The sequence below is a fragment of the Bemisia tabaci genome, chromosome 1 (genome assembly GCF_918797505.1).
Source record: "Bemisia tabaci chromosome 1, PGI_BMITA_v3".
NCBI lineage: Eukaryota > Metazoa > Arthropoda > Insecta > Hemiptera > Aleyrodidae > Bemisia > Bemisia tabaci.
In genome coordinates, this window is record NC_092793.1 from 9502678 (window position 1) to 9527767 (window position 25090).

Here is a 25090-nt window from a genome sequence, read left to right on the forward strand (position 1 = left end):
TGGAGATTTCACTGTATTCTCTAATATTATGCGTGAACTTTTGTACAGGATAATCTTAACCGAGGGCAATCGCGGAAAAGGCCGAGTGAAGAAGGGGAAGATACAGGAGGTCAGAGTGCGAAGAAAGTAAGCAATCCAATCAGTAATCCAGTCAGTATTTTAGAAACTCTTCCGCCCCCACCGCCTCCGGGTTCTAGTGCATCTCAACAACCAAACAGCAAGCTCTGGGAAAGAAACAAAATGTTGGCATCTCTCCTTGCAGAAAAACCGAACACACCTACACACATTCCGCCAATACCCCCGTCAGTCATCTCTGCCACGCCTCAGGATAATATACCTCGTGTCAATAAAGTGCCTGCTGGTGAGTTAGAAGAGCAATTATTATTTTTTCTCTTTAATTTCTGTGGAAGGATATGGAGTCACCTTTTACTGGTAATTTCTCTTGAGAATCAACAAATTTACTTCAACTTTTGCTAACTGGTTTGTTGGTTATTTTTTCAAAACCTCCTTCAATTTTTTTAAGAGTTGGGCCGGGTATCCGGCGATTAGCCGGCCGGATTCCGGATATCCGCCTCCGGCCAGATAATTGCGATATCCGGTTTTTGGACCTGCCGGATAGTGCTTCTACGGCCGTGAAAATTTCGAGAAATTTTTGGTGTTATATTGGTATTTTTCGGCGCACTTTCAGTAGTCATGGTAATTGTTCAACTTTTCGAAACTTGTAATCATTGGAATTAAGGACATTTCCCGCACATTTACACGATTGCAACGTGACCCTTAATTCCGAAAGTCCGCGTGTTTCACTTTCAAAGACGATGATGCAGGTGGAAGGTAAAAAAAAACAATGCCACCAACATGTGCATAAGGTCCCTGTTGGTAACGTTTTTAGTCCAAGTGTAACTCCGCAATTATTGTAATGTCGCAGTCCGCAGCTTCTTATTGCAGCGTCAAAGCGCTGTTTTCCACTTTTGTTTTGTTTAGGTACGATAATATCTCTCTTTCTGCACATCAGATTCATCTGGCCCATCACATTATGAAGCCAATGAAAGCCATGCTGCTTATCTGCCTGGTCTTTTTTTTTTTAGTATTCGTTTTAGCGGGCCGACTCAGCGTATCATTGAAAAATATAGAGGTTGCCGAAGCGAAGGTACATACATTGTGGATGACGGTCTTGATGGTGTGATATACAATGTGCCTCTTGACCAAAGCTCGAAAGCGGGAGATTTCTTTCGCGCGAAATCAGGAGATTTTTCTCGCTCGAGATCGGGAAATTTTTCTCGTGCAAAATCGGAAGATTTTTCTCGTGTCTAAAAGCACTATCCGGATCCAGTATTATCCGGTTCTGGCTGAATACCTTGGCAAATTATCCGGGCCGGATACAAAAAATCTATATCCGTATCTGGATCCGGTGACGAGGAAAATCATTTCGGCCCAACTCTACTTTTTTTTACCATAGAGACGCTGAATATTTTCAATCCCCATATTTTTAGGTATTTCTACTTTCAATATACTGGAAAACACTCTACTATTTACTTCATTCTTTAGCTGTGGAAATTCTTGAAAGTTGGTAACACTGGGGGTGGCTCTATTAATGTAATTAACACAATTTATACTAATGAACTTCAGTAGAGGCAGAGGCTGCCTCAATAAGAATCAAATTCTTATAGCAATAACAAGTTATGTATATCCTGGAGTTCGAAGGTGGAAAAATAGTTTTGCTTGCAGAAAATGTGACGTTACAGGGTTACCGGTGGTCTGAAAAACCTGGAAAGTCACAAAAAGCCAGGGAGTATTTAGCGACCCAGGGAATTCACAGGAATTCCTGCGAATAATCAGTAAATTTGTCTAGTAGGATGGAGGCTCAGTAAATTCAGCTGGTGCCATTCAAAACAAAGCAAGCAGCTTGATATTGTCTTTTTCTAAGCCTCTTTCTTTATAATTTGATTCTTCAGAGGTGGAAATTTTGCAAATGAAAACAATAGCCAGCGCAATTAAAAGAAAAGAATTCTAAGCGGAATTTCGTTCCAAGGTCTCGAAAAGTCAGGGAATTTGGAAATTTTGAAGTCTGGGAGAATAAAGAAAAGTTATGGGAAGTCTAAGAATTGGGAAATGGAGAAATCATGGAAACTCTGCACTCTTCAGTTCAATTCCTCAACAGAGGCATGACTATATCAAAGGAGATTTGTGATGAATATTTAAAATTTATCTATAACCCTGTAATCATTGTACCACTATGTTGCTGCCTCTCCTTTTTTCACATCGAATAAAATTAGTAATACAACTTCTTCCATTAGTTTCTGTAATTTTTAAGGCAAATTTTTCCACAGTCCATCTGCAAATTTCTGGAAGCTATTAGTAATTTCATTTCAATCTTTGTGCATTTTAGCATGGTCTGGAGGTAGCTTACAGCGGCAAAATGCTCACGGAGGGCTCAGAAACGGTCCAAGACCGGGGACTGCACCTACACGACCTCAACAACCTCAACAGCATAATTATATGATAGAAAATGATCAGCAGCCACCGCGCCAGTGGGACAACAGCAATGGCCCCTCATGGGACTCACACCAATTGTCTGATCCTGTGTTGTCCGATATTTTGGATCAAGTGATAGATATTGTTCCTGATGCCATTATAACTGGTAACTAACTTGCTTTCCGTTCTTTTATTAAATTATATTGTCAAAGTCATATCGCCAAACAGGTGCATCTCAATCGCCATGTGAGCCGTAAGGTTCATATAACTCCTTACTTTCCGGGACTACTGTGGATATAAAGATACGCCCTTATGTCGAAGGAGCGACAAATTCCATTCATGCTTTTTTTCAATGCACCACTAGACTGAGTAAGAAACTAAGCACTACAACACATGTTTCCTCATCAAAATTTCATTGAACATATCAAAAATTCTGCAATTAAGTGAGAAATAAACGTTTCTAGTTTGCATTTTAAACAGTCAATTCCAATTTTCCGTTCGGAAAGTAATCATATTCAAAGGTGCTTTGAAATCAACCTATAACACATGAAACAAATTACTAGGGCTTGTTTTCATATACATCGTCCTGAGCTCTTGACCCTCTGATACAAGGTACCTTTAATCTTGTTAGAGAAAATTTGACACACAGGAAAATTCTTGCATGGTGAAGTATTTCAAAATTAGTTTAATGCTAGATATGACTCGAGTAGACTGCTTTTTGTAAGCAGGAAATGTGAATTAACCCAGACAAAACAGCTGTTTTCTAACTTACCTGTTCAAGTTTTAATGCGTCCATTGTCTTCTGCGTCAAGTTTTGATTAGTAAACATGAGTCAAAGTGCTGAATTTTGTACTCTATCCATTGGTTCATTCTTGTATCATTCAGGGTAATTGTATTAAACAATGGTGTCCATTAGTATTCCCAGAATTTTATTGTCACCGCCTGTGTTTTGGATTAATCTACAAGTGATGATGAATTACATTTTTGCATGTATCCTGAGTGTAGGAGTAGCTATTCTAAATTTAACTGTTTCAACTTCTTTTTACTCGAAAGTCCTAAGACTCATGCTCATCATCAATAGGAATAATGCCTAAAGTACTTGCTGTAAATTTCTTTTTCCCAATCTTCATGAGCTACTTTTTCAATATTTTTCTATTTTTTTTTCCAGATTCCTCTGCAATTATGAACTTATTAGATGTGATAGAATCACCAAACTCTCTAGGATACCAGTTTAATACTCCCAACGATAAAACAGCTGCCATTGATGCAATTCAAAAGTCTCTCATGCTTTGTGAAAGCACCATAAAAAATTCCTCCTATAATAATGTAAGTATTCAGTGATCATGCGGGGCATCCGTAAAGTACATATTCATTTTTTTTTGTCAAAAATAATAATGATAAATAGAAACAGTGCGCCTCTCTCTTGCTGCTGGTTGTTCTTAATATTCTCATTCTGTGAAACTTGTAATATACCTGGGATCGTAGAAGACAAAATGCTTAAAACAAGTTTATCAGTGAAAATGATGCTCCAAAAAAGCTGCACATAATCGATTTTCAGCCCCAAAGTCAGGAGTAGCAGCATTTACACTTCATATCATTTCATTTCAGCTCCATAATTCTTAATTTTGCGCCAAATATTTTTCAAAATCATCGTCAATCACTGAACTCTTTTGCACTTCTGTTTTCTGTCACACCATACCACTGTCCGTCGATCATTGTCTTGCTTCTCTCTTTCAATGTTTGCAACACCAAGTTTGCATCCAAAACACCCTTTTGTCAGCGATTAATTTCTTAATAGACAGTAATTTAATTATATTCATTCTTTTAAATTTTTTCTCCAGCAATTATCTGCTGGTCAAAACTCGATACAATCTGCTCAAGCACAACAACATCAGCAACAACAACATCAGCAGCAGCAACAACAGCAGCAGCAGCAACAACAACAGCAGCAGCAACAACAGCAGCAACAACAACAACAACAACAAAACTACCCGCCTCCACCTGTCTACCAGCAGCGGCCAAGGTTTATATCGCAAGCTCCCCTTGGTCAACGCCCACCCTTTACGGGTGCAAATTCTCATCTAGCTCAGGTAGGAATCATTTTTTTCTGACAGTTATCTCTTTTTTTTCACGTATGTTTTTCCCTGTATGATAAAATAACCAATATCTCACATTGCCTCCAAGTATTTTCTCAGGATTATCTGATCAAGGTTTGCTTGTGTCAACATTGGTTCATCTTCTAATTTGTAGAACATTGAAGTGATCAAATTCTTATTTTACCATTTCTGTTTTTGTAGTTTTTTGTTGTTTAAGTTGCACCTTGTAGTAGCTTATGCAAGTAAAAAAAGAATGTTTTTCTATTATTTATGACAACTGAAGCACTGGGTGCAGAAAGGGCACTTCTCGGTGAGGGTGACTCAGAATCTCTGCCAACATTCCATGTTGATCAAGGCAACTATATGTAAATCGTTGAAACTTTCACTGAGTAATCTTTAAGATTTTACAACGCTGAAGACAAAAAAATTCACTGAATAATTTTCTCTCTAAAACAGATTAGCAGTAGAAATTTTGAAACACCAAAACCTAAAAGTGCTCTTTTTGCACTCAACGCCTCAATTGTATTAAAAACTTATTTCAGCAACTTATGCACACCTTAATTTACTTGCGTAACTGGAACACATTTTTTCATCCAAAAAGTTCCATGTGAGATCTTTTATTAATTTTACAATCATATATTTTCTCTTTCCAGCAACAATTAGTGATACAACAGAGGTCAAAATTGCTGCAGCAGCAGCAACAACAACAGCAAAAACAACGTCTTCTGCAACAGCAGCAGCAGCAGTCATTATTGATCCCAAGCAATGCAGCAGCTACTCCTCAGGAATTACAAAATATTGATTCTCTCATGAATAACTCTGTTGCACCTAATGTATCGCTTCAGGTAAAGTCGGTGCACCTTTATGGCGCCTCATTTTAGCATAATATTTTTACAAAAAATCTGGTGAGATTCTATCTCTAACTATTTTCTGAATTTTTTAGAAAAAAGTTTGTTAATTGTTCCAAGAATTCTTAAACACATCAATGAAAAATATGATTAATATTAAAAAATTCAACACAATCTAAAGACGAAAAAAATAAATTCTGTATATTACAGTTGAAAAAAAGATATTTTTCTTTGGCGTCTCTCATTGTTTAGTTGGAGTTTAAACCTATCGGTACTTAGTGAGCTGTGGGTGCCTATTTTTTCCTCTCACACAAATGGAATTTCACAGCAACTTCACTAAAATGAAAGTGTAAAACATTTGAATCAATTGATTCTATGTCATAACATCCTCATTTTATCTTTTATACAGCGATCGTCCAGTGTACCTGACTCTCAGCTGTCTCCAAGTAGTTACGGTAATGCGTTACTCAACAGCGCACCTTCCCAGATCTCTCCCTCTCAAAGGGCCCCTCCTTATTCACCTCTTTCTCACCAGCAACAAACCTTTTCACCTGTCAAGTAAGTCTTATAAATCTCGATCTAATTTTTGCCAGGGTTGGGTTTTTTTTGTAACTTTAAGGTAAATGTTTGAATTGTGTTATGATTAATTTTAAATCATTAATTAATAATCGATTCATCCTTTCAAATGTTAGCAGTGTTGCCTGTGTTAACTCAAAGACCCTCTCATCAGGATTAAGTGGTTAGCATAGGGCTGTGCGAATATTCGCAAATCGGGAATACTTGAGCCGTCGCGAATAGTGAATTTTCGAACCGACATTTTTAAATATTCACGCAGTCAGGAATAACGAATTTTCGAATACTCGCGCCATCCAAAATAACAAATTTTCCAGTGGCAATCATGAAACGTTATGAGAACCTGCGCAAGGCTTCCATCCAAGACATCGTGAATAGCGTGCCTCCTTTGATCTTTACCGACTTTGCCGAGTTTACAAACAGCTTGTGCGATTGCGATTGGTCAGCATATCTTGGTTGCTCCAAGAGTTCCACACATTGAAAGTCAAATAACCAAGACGGAAAGTGCAAATAGTTCATTAACACATTTTCATTAAAACGTCTTCATCATCACCGAAATAAATAAAACACTAGAAATGTGTCTGGTGATCCTTAGATGCTAGCTTGACTGCCCGCACAGTTACCTTCAAATCCCGGAAATGCATTCATAACTGCAGGAATAGTCGAGCCAGTATCCATGGATCTTCAAACACATTCTTAACAGCCTAGGTTACTATCTCAGCATTCCATTGTTTTCTGTGCAGGTGTATGAGCAAATGGAAAATTCTTAAAAAAATTAATCACACTTATTTGTCGACTTTAGTAATTTTTGCACTTAAAAGTCATTCTAAATTATTCGTTTTACTATTCGTGGTTGTGAGTCATTGACCAGTTATTCACCCTTTGCTTCGTATTCATGAATTATTGGCAAAATTATTCGCTATTCGCTTCGTTTGAAAAATTCACTATTCGTACAGCCCTGTCAGTAATTTTTAGTCGATAATTGTTTTATTTGACGATTCTATCCAGTGATACTCACGTCTGCAAACTCAGTAGTATTTTCTATCAGAATTTCGATGGATTTCAGTTAGTTATCAGCTCTCATAAGGTAACTTAGGTCCAAAATCAGAACTATTCGTTTTAGTTGAGTGTCTTGTAAAGGAGTAAGATTCGTTCTATTATCAAGAATGAAAGGATAGCCTCAAGTTCCCTTTTTTGCTACAAATTTCCTTTTCTTTTTCTTTCAGCGGTGGCGTGAATAGTTTCCCTGCAGTATCATCTGCAGCACAACAAACTGGAGCTCGACTGTCACCCAGTGGTCTTTCTCCATTTCAGCAACAGCTTTCTCCCCGAGTTTCACAGGTGAGTTCCAAGGTCGCATGTAAATTCTGAACCATAAAAATCCCTGTGGCTGGTCGAGAAGATCAGTTAAATTTTTTATAATCTTTTCAAAATCGAAGTAACGGTTTCATCTCACTTGGTTTAAATTCTGAATTTATAATTGCAATACTCATGAATCCACCACAACAACTGGCATAATGCATTGTTTGAGACACATTGTTAATAACCACACTGCACCGCTGTATCCAATTGTTCTTTGAACTCAGCTAAAGTGCTCATCTTGTCGGCAAAATCAGTCAGCAAGTCAGCGAGAATTAAAGGCTTGCTGAGTTGCTGACCTCCCTTATTATTTTTCTGACTTCAATTTTTGACTTAACAATGCGTCTATTTGTTCTAGTCATGTTGAGCCTGCTCCTTACTCTTTGCCCCCCCCCCTTTTTTTTTTCATATGCACAATGCAAAAAATCCCATCATCGGATTATTCTTGTGAAACCGATCTAAGACAAAGGTGTTGTCATATGTGGATTTCAAACATGGCTTTGTTTGGCTGGTAAATGTTGGAAGATTTAGCCCTTAAACGGTTAGGCATTTTATTTTCATCATAACCACAATGATTTAAAAACAAATTTTATAGTAGCGTTTAAAAATTGGTGTTGTTAATTTTTTCAGGCTGGTCAAGTGCAAGTTCAAGTTCAGGCACAGACACAAGTGGGACAAGGGAATTATCCTGTCATGAACAGTCTAAGTCCTGGGCAGCAAGCCTCAGGGCAGTGGAGTCCACAATCCAATAACAATAGTAATAGATTAACGTTGCAACAGCAACAAAACCCTATGCTAAATGCTCAATTAACAGCAGTAAGTCACTTGTCATCAACTTAATTCTTTCAACTAGCAACCGCTACTATTACTAGTGTTTACAGCCTTTTTTCTCAGCTTTATCTTCCAATTCGTAAGGATGAACATTCCTGGGCGAACACTAGTCAAGAGAAAGGTGATTTATTGGCCTCTCATTTTAAGGATGTTTTTTCCCCAAATGACATGCCTGACCCAGGCAGTGACTCTCCAGTAGATAACAACTCTGACTTTTCAGACTCTGGTTCTGCCCCTGCCCCCCCTCCTCCTTGGCAGAAAAAAGTTAAAAAAATCCCTGACAAAAAGATAGAGGCCATCTCTCCCACTGAACTCACCAAGGAATTAAAAGGAAAAACCAAAATTAAAAAGGCACCTGGACTTGACCATATCAATGGCCTCATTCTTAAAAATTTCCGTTAAAAGGCCATTATGAAACTTGTTCAAATTTTTAGTGCTGTTGTCAAACTCAAATATATCCCCTCTCGACGGAGAAAAGCTGAGATAATAGTGCTGCTTAAGCCTGGCAAGGCAGCCTTAGACCCCTCCTCTTATCGGGCAATATTGCTACTTTCGATCATCAGAAAGCTGTTCGAGGTTATACATAAAACGACTAAACGATATTGTCAAATACAAAAAAACTGATAATCGATTCCCAATTTGGTTTCCGTCATTCGGATTCTGTAACAGAGTCACTAGCTTCATTGAGGAGGCAATAGAGCACGAAGAATTGTGTGTGGCAGTTTTCTTACATGTTGCATAGGCGTGTAATAGAGTTTGGTACCAATGGTTGGTTGACAAACTTTATCACATGCTTTCTAAAAACCATGATGAGGACATGCCGACCATGGTCGTAGTCAAGCACATCCTCAATTGTCAGGAAATTTTACCAAAATGTGTCAGGGAAATGTCTGAAAATTTCATTTTCTAAATTCTGTGGCAACCCTGATATTAGGATGTGAGCCTCCTCAAAAGACGAGCCCAGGGTTGACTCAGTTTTGATCTCATGAGTTTTTTGCATGTTTCCTATTCTCACTGACCTGTTTTCTTTGCATAGGGTAATACTTACAATAATACGCGGGCAGCGTTTGTTCAACAGCGGCTCGTACCTCAGCATCAACAGCAACAACAACAATTGCCTAGTGTTCGAAGTTTGCCAAGTCCGAGCGCTCGAGCATCACCATTTTCTTCGGATTCGCCCAGTTACCAACAAAACCCCAACCAACAACAGCAGTACCGGCTCCAAAGAACCATTAGTGCCCCCCACCCCTCAACACTACACCAACCCACACCACCCACCTGCCAGGTATGAGCACCATTTCTTATCCTTGTACTGCATGTTCTCAAAATCGAGCCAACCCCTATTTGCCCCAAACTTGACTTGTTTCATTATTAATCCATATTCTTGAGTTTTTTCAACTGTAAAATTCTCTTTCAGTTCAATCCCAAAAACGACAATCAAACCTGGCATTTTCAATCATTATTAATATTTATTGATCAATTATTATCATTTAATTATGAAGTAAAGATTTCCAAAAAAGTCTTAAATTTAACAAATCATCTTGAGGAGTGTCAGCTATATCTCAGGGAGGCAAAATTTTGAAGGAGTAGGGAGTATAATTTTCAAAAATCTACTAAAAGGCTCCAAATTTCCCTAATGAAAGTCAGCTTTCAAATTCCCCCCACCCCCATGCTCTCTCCAAGTGACTCCCCTGAGGCCATTACTAAAATTAATTTAAGCTAAGAACTCAAAATGTTTCTTAGCGATCATAACATGGTATTCCATGAATCGATCGCTACAAGAGGGAGCTTCATTAACTAAAAGTTGGAATGTTGAAATCAGTAGCTTACCAGTTAGTGGTGAAGACCTTTTTCGTTCCTCAAAAATTGAAGTAGAGTAGATTAGTCTGAAGTTGAAGGGGCGAAAAAGCTAGGTAGGTCTAAGTCGTTGTCCGATTTGAATGAAAGAGGATTTTATATGGAGAGAAAGCTTGTAGCCCATGAGTAGACTGTTATAAAGGAGGCATACAAGTCAGTTTTTCGAGTTTTTTCTCTTATGTATCTGTACCCCTTTTGCCCTTGGCCCTGTGTGACTTGAAGTAGATATTGTGCTTCAGTGTTACACGGACTGTGAAACCTATTTTATTCTCATTATTGCCCCTGTTGAGCCTTTTAGCTAGCCCCTATCCTTGCATCTTTTAGTTTACTATATCTTTAAGCCTGTCGATGCTCTCCTTTAAATAGTGCAGCATTTGCCAGTCAAGAGATGTTCTAAATTTTACATAAGCTATCAGTTATCTTATTATAGCATTTTTCTTCTTTTTTTCTTAATTTTTAGCAAAGTTAATGTAACATTACAAATCAGAATCACAAATGCCGTTGAAATGATAAAATTTTGGCAAGAAATTATGGAGAAAGAATCATCACACTCAGCCTCCCTCTTATCAGTTGTGTACTAAATACACTGGCACTTTGTCACTTGAGTTTAAAAATTGGAGGAATATTTTTTTAAACCTTATGTAATGCCGACAGTAACCGCAATAGAAAATGATTTTGTTTGAATGTATTAGATAATCAGCTATTGCTGATTATCTTTAATGCACTTGCAAGGACCATTCAGCATTTCAGAACCCTTTATTTTCTCAGGATTCTTGTTTACAGTTGAAAAATACTCCCATAGTAAGTAAAAATATCCCCACAAAGGGTCCAAAGTAAACTTTTTGAGCCTTATTGAGTCCTTAGTAAAGGAAATTAACTTTATTGTAGGGTCGTATTTCCTCTCATATATTGTAGTTACGCTGTACTGAGTCTGTAATCATGCTACCCAGTGTAAATTCTTTCTCATCTTTACTTCTTCCCTTTTTTCATTATTTTAACCAAATTAAGATACTTTGATGCCTGTACATTCTTGTACCGAAATTATTTTGGCTGAAAAAAGTTCAGATCAAATGAATGAAATTTTCTGGAGGTTTTGACTTAATCCTTTTTTTTTACTATGAGCTTATCATGGTGTAAGGTGTAAATTATTATCTTTCAGTTGTAGAGATCTATCAAATTTTAACCTTACTGTATTCACAGCCCTAACATTTTCATACCCTTGTACATTTTGGGTCTTGCGTTGAATCAATAAAATTCACTCGTGTTAGCATATGCCTACAAGGATTTTTTTCTAATGAACCACTAGACATGGTAAGAAACTAAGCACTGTAGTACATGTTTTCTTAACAAAATTTTACGCAGAACACATTATATGTATCAATAACTTCCAAAATCAACTCATAACATATGGAAAATTCAAACTTCCATCTTGCGAAAAAACCATGTTTAACATAGGGCCAAATTAGAGAGTATAACATAGAGTACATAGAGTACATAGAGTCGTAATGTAAATGGGAGAGCTGATGTTCTGCCCGACGAGTTCCGAGCCCGGTGTGCGCCGAGTTCGGGTCACTTTTTCGATACATGTTCGATCCAAAATGGCGGCGTGGAATACGTGGTGATTCCTATCTTCTTTGTTTACATCGGATGGCCGGGTACCGGCCAAATCAATCATGTATCGAAAAAGTGACCGGGCGTCACACAGAAGTCTCGGAATTCGGGACATGGAAAATGCTTAAAAGTGGCGCCAGCTCACCCACTTACATTACGACTCTATGTACTCTATGGAGTACAATCAAACTGTACATCAGGCAATTGACTAGAGCTTGGTTTCATGCATTACACACAATTCCTTCCTCTGCCCTCTTGAAGATACTTTCAATTTTGTTGAAATAATTAGTGCACAGGAAAATTCTTCCGTCGTAAAATGTACAGATATCAGTTTGGTGCTCGATTCGACTTGAGTAGACTCTGATCTTTCTGTGAGCGGGAAATGTGAATTATCGAAGACAAAAGCTGCTATTTTCAAACTGACAAGTTGGATTCGGAAAGTTTTAGTGCATCCGTCGTATTCTACGCTCAATTTAGATAAGGTAGCATACATTGTGGTTCTTAATTTCGCACCCTGTCTAGTGATCAACTTCAATGCGTAACTAAAGCCCTTGGTTTCATGAAGTTTAGTCCAGTGTTACCATAAATTTCTGTGCACCTCAGAAAGTACCTCTGATGTTTTTATTTTATCATCTGATAAGAATTGTGGAGACTCAAAACATTTCAAGCATCATCAGAGATGGAATTTTTTTTATTGCTCAGAAGTATGAGTCTAAATTTCTGAAATATTTTTTCTGCTCAAACTAGACTGATCACAGCACATGTATGGAAGTTGACTTGTGACAAAAAATTTTTCAAGTCTTTGACAACTCAGAAAAAATTCCCCGATTTTTGTGATTTCTAGTTACTTGTTGTAATTTTTGCATTGTTCACTCTTTGCATTTCAACCAAAGACACTAAACAAGGTGCAAATTCAAGGATTATGACATGCCTTTGTTTTTTTTCTTCTAAATTTTATGTAGATCTCGATCCATGCATCGAAAATTATTGAAAGTAACTCCTTACCAAGATATTAACGTTTTTTGATGCATGAATTCAGACTTCTTGCTCATAATCTATACTATTATCCACTTGAAATAAGTCGCACATTAAAAGTTAACCCTAGAGTTTTTCTGGTATGAAAATATGGCAACCTCAATTTCGGAGCTCTTGCTCAGATACTGAAAGTTGTTAATACTTTAAACAACACAGGGTAGGATAGGAACAATACTCAATCAAGAAGCCTGTCAAAGCCATTATGGTGCTGGATTTGTTTCACATTGACTTAGGTTTTCCTGTGAGTGAGAAATCCAAATTTTTCGTAGCCATTGCTAAATAAAAATTTTAATATCTTGGTTAGGAGTTAACTTGAGTATTTCTTGTTGAGCCAATCATGTTCTACGTACAATTTTGAAGAGGAAACTTGGTTCAGAATACTTAAATTCTTAGTTTGTTTAATGGCTCATTAGAGTGAATATTCTGTTGGGCTTTCACCATAAAAGATCAACACAGCAGAATTTCAGCAATGACTCTGTAATCATGTCTTTGACATTGGATGCAGTGAATATGCTTTTCTTATCGCAAGTTTTCTTGAGATCTTGTCTTCCCCAGTCAGCCAGTTAAAAACTCAATTCTTCATAGAAAATCACCTACCATGAGATCGTCTTCCATGAGAGTGGCGTCTAAATTGATTCTGCTGTTTGGAAGTTGATTAAGAAAAAAATACTGACTTTTATTTTTCAATGATGTGTTTTACTGCTTATCATTGACTAATTTTTTAACCCCTATTATTATCCAGTGCATTCGGCATGTTTTAAGTTGACTTAACTTTCTTGCTGTTGATTTAAAGTAGTGTTGGTCGCTGTTCCCTTGTACCCCCTCTCAACAGGGCTGCTAGATAGTGCTAGAGAGTCAGTGCACTTGACAGTATGACGTTTAAAATCCGCGCAGGAGGTTTCGCTAACCCTGCCGTTTTTGCGTCCCCTTGAAATTACTAAACGTTCTTACTCCTTAGTCCAACTGATTTGAACAGTCACTCAATTTTTCTTAACTAGGTTAGCCAAGTTTTAATTTTAAACTGTGATTTGCAGTAGTGTTTTCTTTGATAAATAAGATGGACTGATGATTGCAATTTTTCATTCCTCAAGAGCTTTGTCCTTCTCCCTAAAACCTAGATAATGAACACAAGTTTTGTCGTGATTCAAATCAGATGGACTCTTGTTCTTGACTTCTCTAAGCATTTATTCTTCTTTATTTTTAAGTTTAATTTTAAGAAAGCATCTCAATTAATTCTGGCTCAATTGCCTCCCCGTTCCATTTTCTATTCTTTTTTTCTCTTTTTTTCTGTATTATTTTATTTTCATGTAATTTTTCTTGACGTTTTCCAACAATCTGATCTCAAATCTTTTGCCAATTTAGTATTTTTTCTGGTTTACTTTAGTAATTAAACCTTGTTCTCGCCTTTTTGGTTTCCTTGTATTTTAGATTGTCTTGTCATTTTTTAATCTACTACAGTAACCTTTTAGATTTGGTAATTGTGACTTCTAAACCGTCAGTTGTCGTTTTCATCAGATTTTCCTTGTTTTAAGACAATTCTAGTCAATTCAGGCTGGGGATATTCTTATTGTTAATTTTTAATTGCTTCATATGAGAGTTCGAAAGAATTTTGCTTCATCTAGTAAATCAAAGTTGTTAGGCAAATGTCCTTCTTCAAATGTAGCTTTTCCACTTTAGTGCATTCAATTTTTCGCCTAAAATACTGTGAAAAATGTCAAGTGTGTTAAAATCTTTCAAAAAATTGTCCCTGCAGAGAAATAACATTTGCTTTTGCTCAGGCATCTAAATTGTATTTGAATGGAAGTGCTCATGAATCTGTCAAGTTATGTCACGTGAGCAGCGTGGTGGCGGCAGTTTTGACCTCAAGACCACACTACCCAACTCTTGTGCTGATATTTAACATACTTACATGCTGTTGTGCATTATCTGCCGCCATCTTGCTTACGTAACCTAACATGCCAGATTTGCCAGCAAGCAACTCATAGTCCTTTTAATGCTTCATCCATTTTTAGCTCCATGAATTACGAGGGGCGTTCAATAAGTAAGTATCCCCCCTCTCTAAAATCACTAAGAATGGACCAATTTTAAAAAACTTGAGCTCAAAATCTTTCTTAGGATATACTGAGTTCAACAAAACCGGACTATGTGCGGCCGAACGCGAGCCGTTTGAACGCGCCGAGGTGCTCGACGCTCCCGCCGAATCCGCGGGGATTTGAAGTCCGCGATAGGAGAAGCGCTTCTCTGCCAAAGCCCAAGTCGCTCATCACTGACGAAAAATCAAAGAAGTTTTTATAGAATAAGGGGCTTACCTCACTTTTCCACATAACCAGCCCGATCCAAGCAGGTCTGATACTGAGACTAAGAGAACAGCTTTTGGATGCTACGCGCGTAGAAGGCTTTCAGCTGACCGGGATGAAAAAGAGTGGACGGCTTGTTTGACCTCTTCCACTGATTCAAAATTAACTCCTCCGAGTTCAGATTTCAGAAACGATAGTAAATGGTGGTCCGGTTTGCCATTTACTATTGTCTCTGAAATCTGAACTCGGAGGAGTTAATTTTGAATCAGTGGAAGAGGTCAAACAAGCCGTCCACTCTTTTTCATCCCCGGTCAGCTGAAAGCCTTCTACGCGCGTAGCATCCAAAAGCTGTTCTCTTAGTCTCAGTATCAGACCTGCTTGGATCGGGCTGGTTATGTGGAAAAGTGAGGTAAGCCCCTTATTCTATAAAAACTTCTTTGATTTTTCGTCAGTGATGAGCGACTTGGGCTTTGGCAGAGAAGCGCTTCTCCTATCGCGGACTTCAAATCCCCGCGGATTCGGCGGGAGCGTCGAGCACCTCGGCGCGTTCAAACGGCTCGCGTTCGGCCGCACATAGTCCGGTTTTGTTGCAGTTTGTTTTGTTGAACTCAGTATATCCTAAGGAAGATTTTGAGCTCAAGTTTTTTAAAATTGGTCCATTCTTAGTGATTTTAGAGAGGGGGGATACTTACTTATTGAACGCCCCTCGTATAATTTTTTTTCAGTTGCTGTTCGACAAAAAAACTTTAGGAAATAATTGTTTGCTCTGTTTCCCCAATTCTTTTTAATGATGCATTAAAAAATTTCCCTGAACTGACCCTTAAAAATATTTGATGCCTATAGGCATCTTCGCCGAAGTTATTCTCCTCTGTACCCAAAATCATTTCTCAAACAAAAAAAAATTCAGTTAAATTTTTGTAATGAAAGTTTACAAAGAGTGTTCATCTGCACTTTAATATGATAAAAAAGAAATGATCGGAATTGGTGCACTTGGTGGAGCCTACAAAAAAATGAAAAATACAAAACAAGTGCCCTTTTCATCCATCTTCGTATGTATGGTGCAGATATCTGTGAAGAAGCAACATGAATATAAACCGTTCACAAATGTACTCAAAAAGGTAAAAATTTGCCTCTTTAGCTCCTTGAAAAATTTCTTCCCTCTTTTTTGTCGGAATAAATTTAATTTATCGGCGACCATCTTGATGACTCATAGTTTATCAATTTTATAAATCTGAAATTCAAGCATAGCTTTTGGACCAAAATTAATCCGATTCTTTAGATGGATAACTTAGGTTTTGATTTTGCCAAGAAAGGCCACTGTAGATTGTGATTTGAAAAATACCAAGCCGATCTTTTCAATATAAATATCAGAGAGGAATAATAATTAATACATTGAAGATACTGAAACTTGATCAAAGTCCTTTCTTGAAAATAGTATTGATGAATTAACGGAAAGAAGATCAGATTGTTGGAAAGAGATTTGCAGAGCTACTCAATGATGGTAAAAAACGACGGACTTATCCAATCATGTTTCAGGAGGAGGCTTACGCCATTACAACCCGATGAAGGATTCAGCAATGTATCCTCCCCCTTCTCATACCCATCAACATTATATGAACTATCCCCTAGATCCTCAGTCGTATTACAACCCCTCAACGTATGGACCACCAACCCCTGCTGAAAACTGTAGACTACCCTCTTCTGCAGCTGGTGGTAAGTCATGTGACCCAACTTTTGAGTCATGTGACCACACTGCAAAAACTCCTTCATCTCCTCCATCCCACTCTCTATTCTATCTGTGTCTATCTTTTCTCTGTTAAACCTCAGTTTTTGCGCCTCTCATCTGGAAAAAGTATATTGAATTACCTAGAGAGATTTTGACAAGTTATTCTTGTAATCAAAGCAACCCTCATCCATTCCTCGAAAGTTCAGTATTTCAGTTCAAAAAATTATGTATACACATTTTTATCATTGTTAAAAAAGAGGATGGATTTATTGCAGTATTTTAAATTGTTTCTACTCATATATCTAAATACCAATATCAATTAAAAAGAAGGAATTAAAAGCGTGAAATGGTTGATTCCTTATCAAATTAAAAAATGCGCATTTTTTTTACTGAGGTTTTCTTGGTGCTGCATGAGTCCTGGGACTCCTAATCCAAACCTCCCTCTAAGTCATCTCATCAATGGGTGTCTACAAATGTGGGAAATGGGAAATGTAGGAGAACTCAGGAACTATTTGTGTATCTTATATCGGAAGAAGATTGGAAGGGATAAAGATAAATGATGAAGAAGTTGTCCTCAAACTTTATCTTGAGAATAAGTTATTGTTCTAATATTGCAACATTTTACCATTTTGACATGATTTTGGCAATATCTGATCGGTTAAGAAGCAACATGCTTTTCAATAAATTAGAGGGAAGGGTTCAGCCACATAATTCAAATGACAGTCTCCCCTTTTCTATGGCCTTTTCGAGTTCCCTTTGGTTTTAGAGGTTGTCCAGGGTTTTCAGCGTTTTTTGAGGTACTCAAGAATTGTTCCCGTTTCTCTTTTGTTTTGTTGCTCGCCAAACTTTGAAGTTCCTTTTATTTATGATGCAAAGTAACCCCTGGCATTCAAGCAGTCTGAGACACCTAGAATGTCATCTGCTCTAATGATCACATTATAGACAAATTCATTGATGGCATCATTGAAGGAGCTATGGATGATGTCATTAGTAAAGACCCTTATGTTTTCAAAAACTTGCTGTTTTTCATGCGAGACATAATATACCCCAAGTGCACCTTGAAAGTTCAGTTATGACGTCAGCGATGTCTACAATGATTAAGCCTTCAATGATGTCGTCGATAAAGCTATCAATAAAATTATCGCTGAAGCCATCAATTATGTCATTGTCCAGGTCACCATTTAAGTGTTTCTTTCGGCAATGTGAAGATTAAACTTATGGATTAACGTTCAAGCCCCAGAAAAAAATTAAGTGTACTCTTGGAGCCTGAAAAATTGGTAATAGCAGTCCCTATATCAAAAATAAATTTCTCGTGACCGTAAAACAACACCAAAATGTTTTAAAATACTTAGCATTGTATCAGGCTGTTCATCGTTCTTCCTTTTTGAGCAGTAATAATCTTCTAAACCTTCCTCCATACGACAGGCTCTCTCATAAATGCATTATTTTTGTATAAACAAATGAACGTTTATTTTTCAAGGATTCTTCTGAATTTTTAAGGAGCTATATTTTGAATATTCAGTTTTCCCAGATCATCCAAGTCGGTCGCTATCTGAATGATTATTGATCAAAGTGAAAAAATAGTCATAAAATACCATCTTCCAAGGGGGAAAGGGATTTAAAGGGTTGACACTCATTATTTGTAGATACCCTTTCATCTCATTTGTTTTGTGTTGCAAGCTTTTCCACTCCATTGTCATCTAAACATCCTAAACCACTTAAAATGTATAAACACACACTCCCTCTCTTGTTAGGAAGTTAACCTGCCCTTAAAAAAGGATATACCGATTATTTTTTCTTATGTTTGCTATCCTTATGGGAGGTTCTTATTTGCTGTTTGATCCGATAATATTCAGCACCTCTAAAACTTGCCGCCCAGCTCCTGTTTTACAGCTGGAAGAAGAATGAGTGTTAGTTATATTTTGCTCTCAAAGTAAGGTACATATATCTGCGTATTGTTGTGTTTCTCCAGAAAGTTAAATAGTTCTCTTTAAGTCTTATTTTTCCCTATCATGTTTCCCTCCAGTGTGCTTTAATGAGAAGTTTTCAGGAAACATTAAATGTAACTCAATTTTATCAGCAAAAACTTTTCTGCCAAAAATCATGAGATCCTCCTGCCACTTAACGCATGAAGCAAGTTCCAGCTGTAGGGAATGGCCAGAGTCACTTCAAGTAGAAGTTCATGAAAATAAGCTGTCTATTGACTTCGTCCTCCTCCCCTCCAAAATGAATGCATTCATGAATCTCTCTTTGTCATCATGAATGTTGTCGTATGGCAGTTGACTATTTGAAATGCCTACATTACCAGGCTCCGAGAAAAGGCAACAACAAGTTGGGCGGCAGGTGACAAAGAATGGTTGCACTAATGGGCTCTTTAAAAATTAGGTAAAAAGTCTGTGATTTTATGTTCCAAAACTTCAAAGTAAAGTCAATACCTATGGTCTAATCTTCAGCAAGTTGAAAATCTCTGGATAAGCGCTGTTTTCTAGCTGTGTTATCGGAGCAAGTTGTCGGTCCTTTTTATCAAAGACACTGCTTTCTTACATGATCTTCCATTTCATTCATTGTTGACATAGTTAAAGACATATCTTATGGTGATTTTATGCGATCTAGGGACAAGATTTACCCCTGCGTTGCGCTGCTATGCCGTTTGTGTCTTTGAGAAGCAATAAGTAATTATCGTTACCTACAAGCCAATGAAAGAAACTGATCCATAACTTGTAGCAGCATTAATATTGAGTAGGATGACTTCAAAATTGTGAAGACTCATCGAAAATTAATGTTTGAAACTACGATAACAGACGTTGCCCATTGACTCAATTTGAAAGAGAGATATAGTGCTAAAATAACTCTCCTTCACATCGAGTCAATGGGTGACGTCCTTTACCGTAGTTTTTGGTATAAATTTGCAATGTTTCTCTACAAATTTGATGTCATTCTTCTCAGCATTAATGCTGCTATGTGTTATGGATCAGTTTCTTGCATTATCTTTTACATTGCGATAAATATTGCTTCTCAAAGACGTAAACTGTGAAGCAGCAAAGTGTGGTGGCGGATCTGGATCTCGTCCCTAGATCACATAGAGTCACCTCAAGAAGGACATTTCTTAAGATTATTAATACATAACTAAATTCTACGAAGTCAATTCCAGCAGTGCATCACACCAGCCACACTGATGTTCCAACAAAACAAGCCTCATGTCAAGTCCTACGTTCATCATTTAACATTTTTTCATTTTGTGACTAACATTTTTTTAAATTTGTCAACTGTTTGTGAATTCATCTCCTTGCCGCAAACCTATCCTTTCAGCTTTGTATTTACGCTTTTGTTTGATTATTTTTCTTGCTTCTTTATCCTTAAGCCAACTAATTCTTTTGTGGGCAAGAGGATACCTATTGCTCAGTCTTATATTTAAAATGATTTATTCTTCTCGTCAAATTTAAAACTCTGCCTCGAAAAATGAAACCATTAATGAGACAAGTTGGTACTTACTGTCCAACAACTGTAGCGGTGGATTTTGGCATTTTAATTTATTAATTCACCGATTATCTCTGACTACATCTTAGATTCCTTTACCTTATCATTACCTCTTTAGCCACTACCACTCTGGCATTGAAATAAACCACAAAAGCATTATATATTCAAGAATATTTCAAAGAACGTTTTCAATTTCAGTAAGAAGTGCTAGATGTCAGCTCTTTTGTCAAAAAGACCAACAATTCTGAGAGCAACCAAATCCTGGGATCCTCATAAGGGTCAAGGGATGGGAAAGCATTCTAGAAGGAGCATCCGGGCATCTACCACAAGTCTGATCTATCATTGTTTCAAAATGTTGACAGTAGTAACAAAGCAACTGTCTCAACTTATTTAAATCTCGATCTCTTACGACTCAGAGCAAATCGTAGGGGATCTATGGTGGTCTTATTCTCAGTAATAGTAATGAATAGTACAAACGAGTCTTCAATCTAGTTTTTAGCTCTGTTACCACGATCAAAATTGAAAACAAAATGAAGCAATTTGTCAGAATTTAGGCCAGATTTCGTTATATTTTCATAATTTTGAGACAGGGCATACAGCTGTACAATTACTAAGTATGCTCGAAAGATAATCAAACAGAGAAATATATTCATTTGCATGGTACCTTGAAGCCTCTGCCTCATTGCTGTATCATCTGCATCTGCTGTAAAATCCTTCAAGTCCTCTTGTGAATGTCAGCCTCTGCTTCGTTTTATTTATTCGTGTCTTATATGTTTTTCATTCTCATTTCATTCGTGTTTTTGTGTAATTTTCATTACCTTATTTTGAAGAGCGAGTTTTTGCACAGTTGGATCACTTTTTATTAGTCTTTTACTTTAGATTATCTTCTTTAGGTTAATTTTTTTTGAACTTGGCCTAATCTTTTTTCCCTTTAAGTTGATTAATATTTTAAACAAAAGGAGGAGATGTTCGTGAATAACTTTGTTATTATAAAATTTGTTTACTTAAAATTTAAGGTTGTCAGACTCGCTAAGCCTGAAGTCTCAACCTTTTTTCACTTATAGATTTGAATCAGTGAGAACGAAAATACACCAACTCGGAAAAATGTAAATAATCAAGACACACACAAAATTGCACAGTAGGTGAAGAAGTTAGTTTAAGATAAAGATTTTTGCTGCCGAAAGACAAGTACTTAAGGACTTTTTAAAGGTCTAAGTTGGAACAGATGCTCTAACTGCAATGATCTTTATGTAAATTAACTGTCTTTAATGGATATTGAGCATTTTCGAGTTACCGAGTTGGTGTGTTATCGTTCTCACTGATTCATTTACAATATAAGATTGTGCCTACCTCTGCAATTCATTTGAATGCAATAATGAACAAATTTCAAAAATCAAACTGCCAGTTGTTGAGATCTTCAAATTAGTTTTGAATCATCAATCTGAGCCTCTTTGATCTCTGCAAAGAGCAAGCCTAGATTATCGCCCAAATAGTTTACCTTGAAGAAGCACCCATGAATAGAAAAACTTACAATAAAAAAGTAGAAGAAGTGTTCAGTAAAATTCTCTGAAATTAAATCAATCATTGCAATTATAATGATACTAAACCAACGTTTATTTATCTGATAAAAAAGCTCTGCTATGGAAAGTTTTTGAACACTTCTACTTAACAACAGTCTTAGATCTTTGTTGTTTGTAGCTCTAGGTATAAATTATAGCACTATGTAACATGTTCCCACCCCAATTTTTTATGAGGAAAACAAAATCTTCAATGAAAAGTCTGGAATTGAACTCCTAAATATAACTTTTAACCTTGCTCTGAATGAATGTGACGGAATATCTTGCTGTCAGAACCTCAAAAAGGGTTTATTTCAGACCTTTAAGAACATGAAAAAATATCTTTATTTATTCCCTTATTATAGTCTCAAGATTTGTTAGCCCTTATCTATTCTGGCTGTTTAGTTTCAGAAGAAAAATAGTTATCAGATTGCACTTATACATGGTTCTTCCATATATCTCCTGCTCTTTCAAAGTTAAAGTTTCTTTAATAATATGTTAGCGATTAAAGTCTGAATCAAAGTGCATACATACTTGTTGGTTCTCTCTGACATCTCTTGCTTTTTCAAAGTTCAAGTTTCGTAGATAATTGGTTAGCAATTAAAGTTTAAATAGAAATATTCCATCATGTGATTCCTCCTCAAAATTTTTTGTGACCAAAAAAATGCTTGTCTCAAGAAGCTGAAAATTAGACCCCTTATTAAAATCGTGGATAGGTGGCATTCAAGATGAAATTACAAGATGCCATTTACCAGATGATCTTTGAGTCAATAGACTAGAGTAGTGATTAGCAGGTGTCGCAGAACGCCCGAGCGCGCTGTAAAAGCGACTTGAATGCATGTATCAAAATCATATCAGTTACCATACTGACCTACCTAATTGAGGAAAGATGAATGATGTCGTCTGTTTTCCTAAGTTTACCCTTGAATAGAGTTACTTATCCAAGATTCAAGAGTTGTGTCTTTAAGTCCTCTTTATGAGGATCCTTTTCTCGGTAAAATTTTGTGGAGGAAGCTTTGATGAAATGTTTCAATTTCAACTTTTGCTGTTAGCTCATGATTTAAGTAAGAGATTCACAAAAGTTTATCAATAAAAATTATGGATCTTTCCTGCTGAGAGCCATCTTTTTAAAAATTATTTTAGCTATGCTAAATTGTTACTGAAACTGGTCTCTTTAATCAAACATTTGATCGTAATAGATTTCAATTGTGTGGAGGACTTTCGAATCTTCATTCAATTTAAATCATTCATAAAGCTGTTACTGAACTAAATTCATTCCTGTGTTAAGGTGGTAACAATGGTGCATCAGAATATGTACGGCAGGAGTTGCGAGCAGTTGTCGGTGCGCGGCAAGGGGGATTACGGCCCTCTCCACAAATTCAAATTGCTCCTGGTCAAGTAACCTCCGCTGATCTCGAAGCCCTTGGGCTTTCCTATGAGATGCCTTCCTCAGGTAAGAGTTGGTATTTTCACCTAAATCATACTAGAAAGTTTTCAATCAAAATTCATAAATTTCATTTTATTCATTCAATGAAAAACTCATTTTCAAGCCTAGAATGATTTCTTGATTACATTGAAGGATGAGCATCCTCTTTCCTGAATCGAGTGTTGGACAAAGAATGTCAGACAAAGTAGCAATAACCCTCACCTGGGCATTTAAGTAATCAATAGATTCAGTGCTGAATCTCTCTCCACTATTAAACTTGGGCGTTGATCTGAAATCTCCACACTGCAATGTTGTTCTGTGAGCAAGTTTATTCGATCAAAGCTATTGATCAAATTCGATTAGATGTCTGTGTTTACAAACCTTTAAAGCAGCAGAAATTTTTAAAAATATACGTATCATACCGGTTATCTTTGTGTTGAGAGATGTTTGTAAAATATGTTCTTCAAACCAGAAGAATGTTACTCTTGATCCCTGGGCCCCGTATGTAGTGGAATTCAGAATTAACCACCAGACTTAAGGACAAGAAAAACATGTAAAAGTAGAAAAAGAGCAGAATGACTAAAGAGTCTGAGAAAAATTGCCTGCACGGAAACTGTGAATTTTAACGCATTACATCTCAAATTATCTATTTGTTTTCTAACTGGATGCAAAAAACTTAAAAATTATTATTAATTATTTCGTGTTGTTTCCACTTTACGAAATTTTCTTGAAATTGTCAGAAAAAACCTAATAAAGCCAAGGAATTCCGATTTTAGTTTCTATGACCACTCGGCTAAAATTGAGGATTGTCCTAATTTACCACACAGAATTGTTTTTCTTCAATTTATAATTTATTTAATCCTTAAATTCATTCATTTCTAAAATTAATTTTCCAAACAAAAAGTAGCAAAGTATCTGCGCTGTATTACTGGAGAAAATAAATAATAGAGTATCATCCTAAACTTGTTCGTTTATGTATGCTTTCAGGTGGAAACGTTAGTCCTAAGCTTTGGGCAAATATGAGTTCAGAGCTCGCTGCTTCATCAGGTCAACCTGGTTTACCAAGGGTACGTTTTAAGATAGTGTTACTAAACTTATATTGCCAAAAACAGGCAACATTAATTTCTCTGCTCCCAAGGAGGCAAAATATATTATTAGTCCAATGGGTCTAATTACAACTGAAATTCATTGCATTCTCAACTGATTTCTTTCATAATCGGCAGTTTTCTCCAGAAAAAACTAGTTCTGACTGTAAAGGGTTTTATACACTAACCGGTACATTCTTAAACTTTGGAAAATGAGCTTATTTTGGGTGAAACTACAAAAATTTGTATCTTGGTTGGAGTGTTTCATAATCTCTATTCTTCCTTTTTTCCTTTGAAAGGAAACCAAACTACAGTCTTCGTTTGAAATTCTCACAGAATCTCCTTCACTCAAATGATAAAAATCACCAAAGTTTTGAAAAAGAAGAGGTTAGTTGTTTTCTACTTATAAAAGAAAGTATTATGGGAAGTCTCTAATAGTCGCAAATTGAAATATGCATTTCTGGCATTTTGCCGTTAACCCTTTGACGGCCGCGTTAGGAATACGGCCGCCGATAGTGGCGCTCTCTGTCAAGGATAAGATAAAGATGTAGTTCACATATTTGCCGACAGAGTGCGCATATGCTGTATACTTAATTTCATTGAAAAACAAGGGAGCTAGAGCGGGAAATACGAACGCGAGGCGCAGCACGAGAATACTCGGGCGTGGTCTGTGACGGTGGCTTGCCGCAACCCGAGTATTCTCGGGCGTGGTACTCAAAGGGTTAATTTGTTGCTGATCTGATTTGAAGATCCGAGGCAAAGTCACACAATCATTTCATTTTATTTTTTGGAGGGCGTTTTAAATTACTCTTTGCCAAAGAGAGAACAAGATGCTGACTCG

The 25090-nt window shown here is 36.9% G+C and overlaps 1 protein-coding gene across 5 annotated transcripts in view; it reads left to right on the forward strand.

Moving 5' to 3' along the window:
- tai (basic helix-loop-helix family member taiman) overlaps positions 1 to 24232 on the forward strand; it is a 254441-nt gene extending 230209 nt beyond the window's left edge. For 4 of the 5 annotated variants that reach the window (XM_072295888.1, XM_072295882.1, XM_072295871.1 and 1 more), the window contains 11 exons: positions 49 to 361; positions 2387 to 2638; positions 3641 to 3798; positions 4314 to 4562; positions 5222 to 5413; positions 5826 to 5974; positions 7216 to 7330; positions 7979 to 8164; positions 9216 to 9464; positions 23027 to 23191; positions 24152 to 24232. In XM_072295888.1, coding sequence (XP_072151989.1) covers positions 49 to 361; positions 2387 to 2638; positions 3641 to 3798; positions 4314 to 4562; positions 5222 to 5413; positions 5826 to 5974; positions 7216 to 7330; positions 7979 to 8164; positions 9216 to 9464; positions 23027 to 23140 — 1977 coding nt within the window. In that variant the 3' untranslated portion in view covers positions 23141 to 23191; positions 24152 to 24232. Of the gene's footprint in view, positions 1 to 48; positions 362 to 2386; positions 2639 to 3640; positions 3799 to 4313; positions 4563 to 5221; positions 5414 to 5825; positions 5975 to 7215; positions 7331 to 7978; positions 8165 to 9215; positions 9465 to 16515; positions 16680 to 23026; positions 23192 to 24151 lie in introns of those variants that run through there. The other variant, XM_072295878.1, reaches the window with a different exon arrangement.
- Positions 24233 to 25090: the final 858 nt, after the last annotated feature.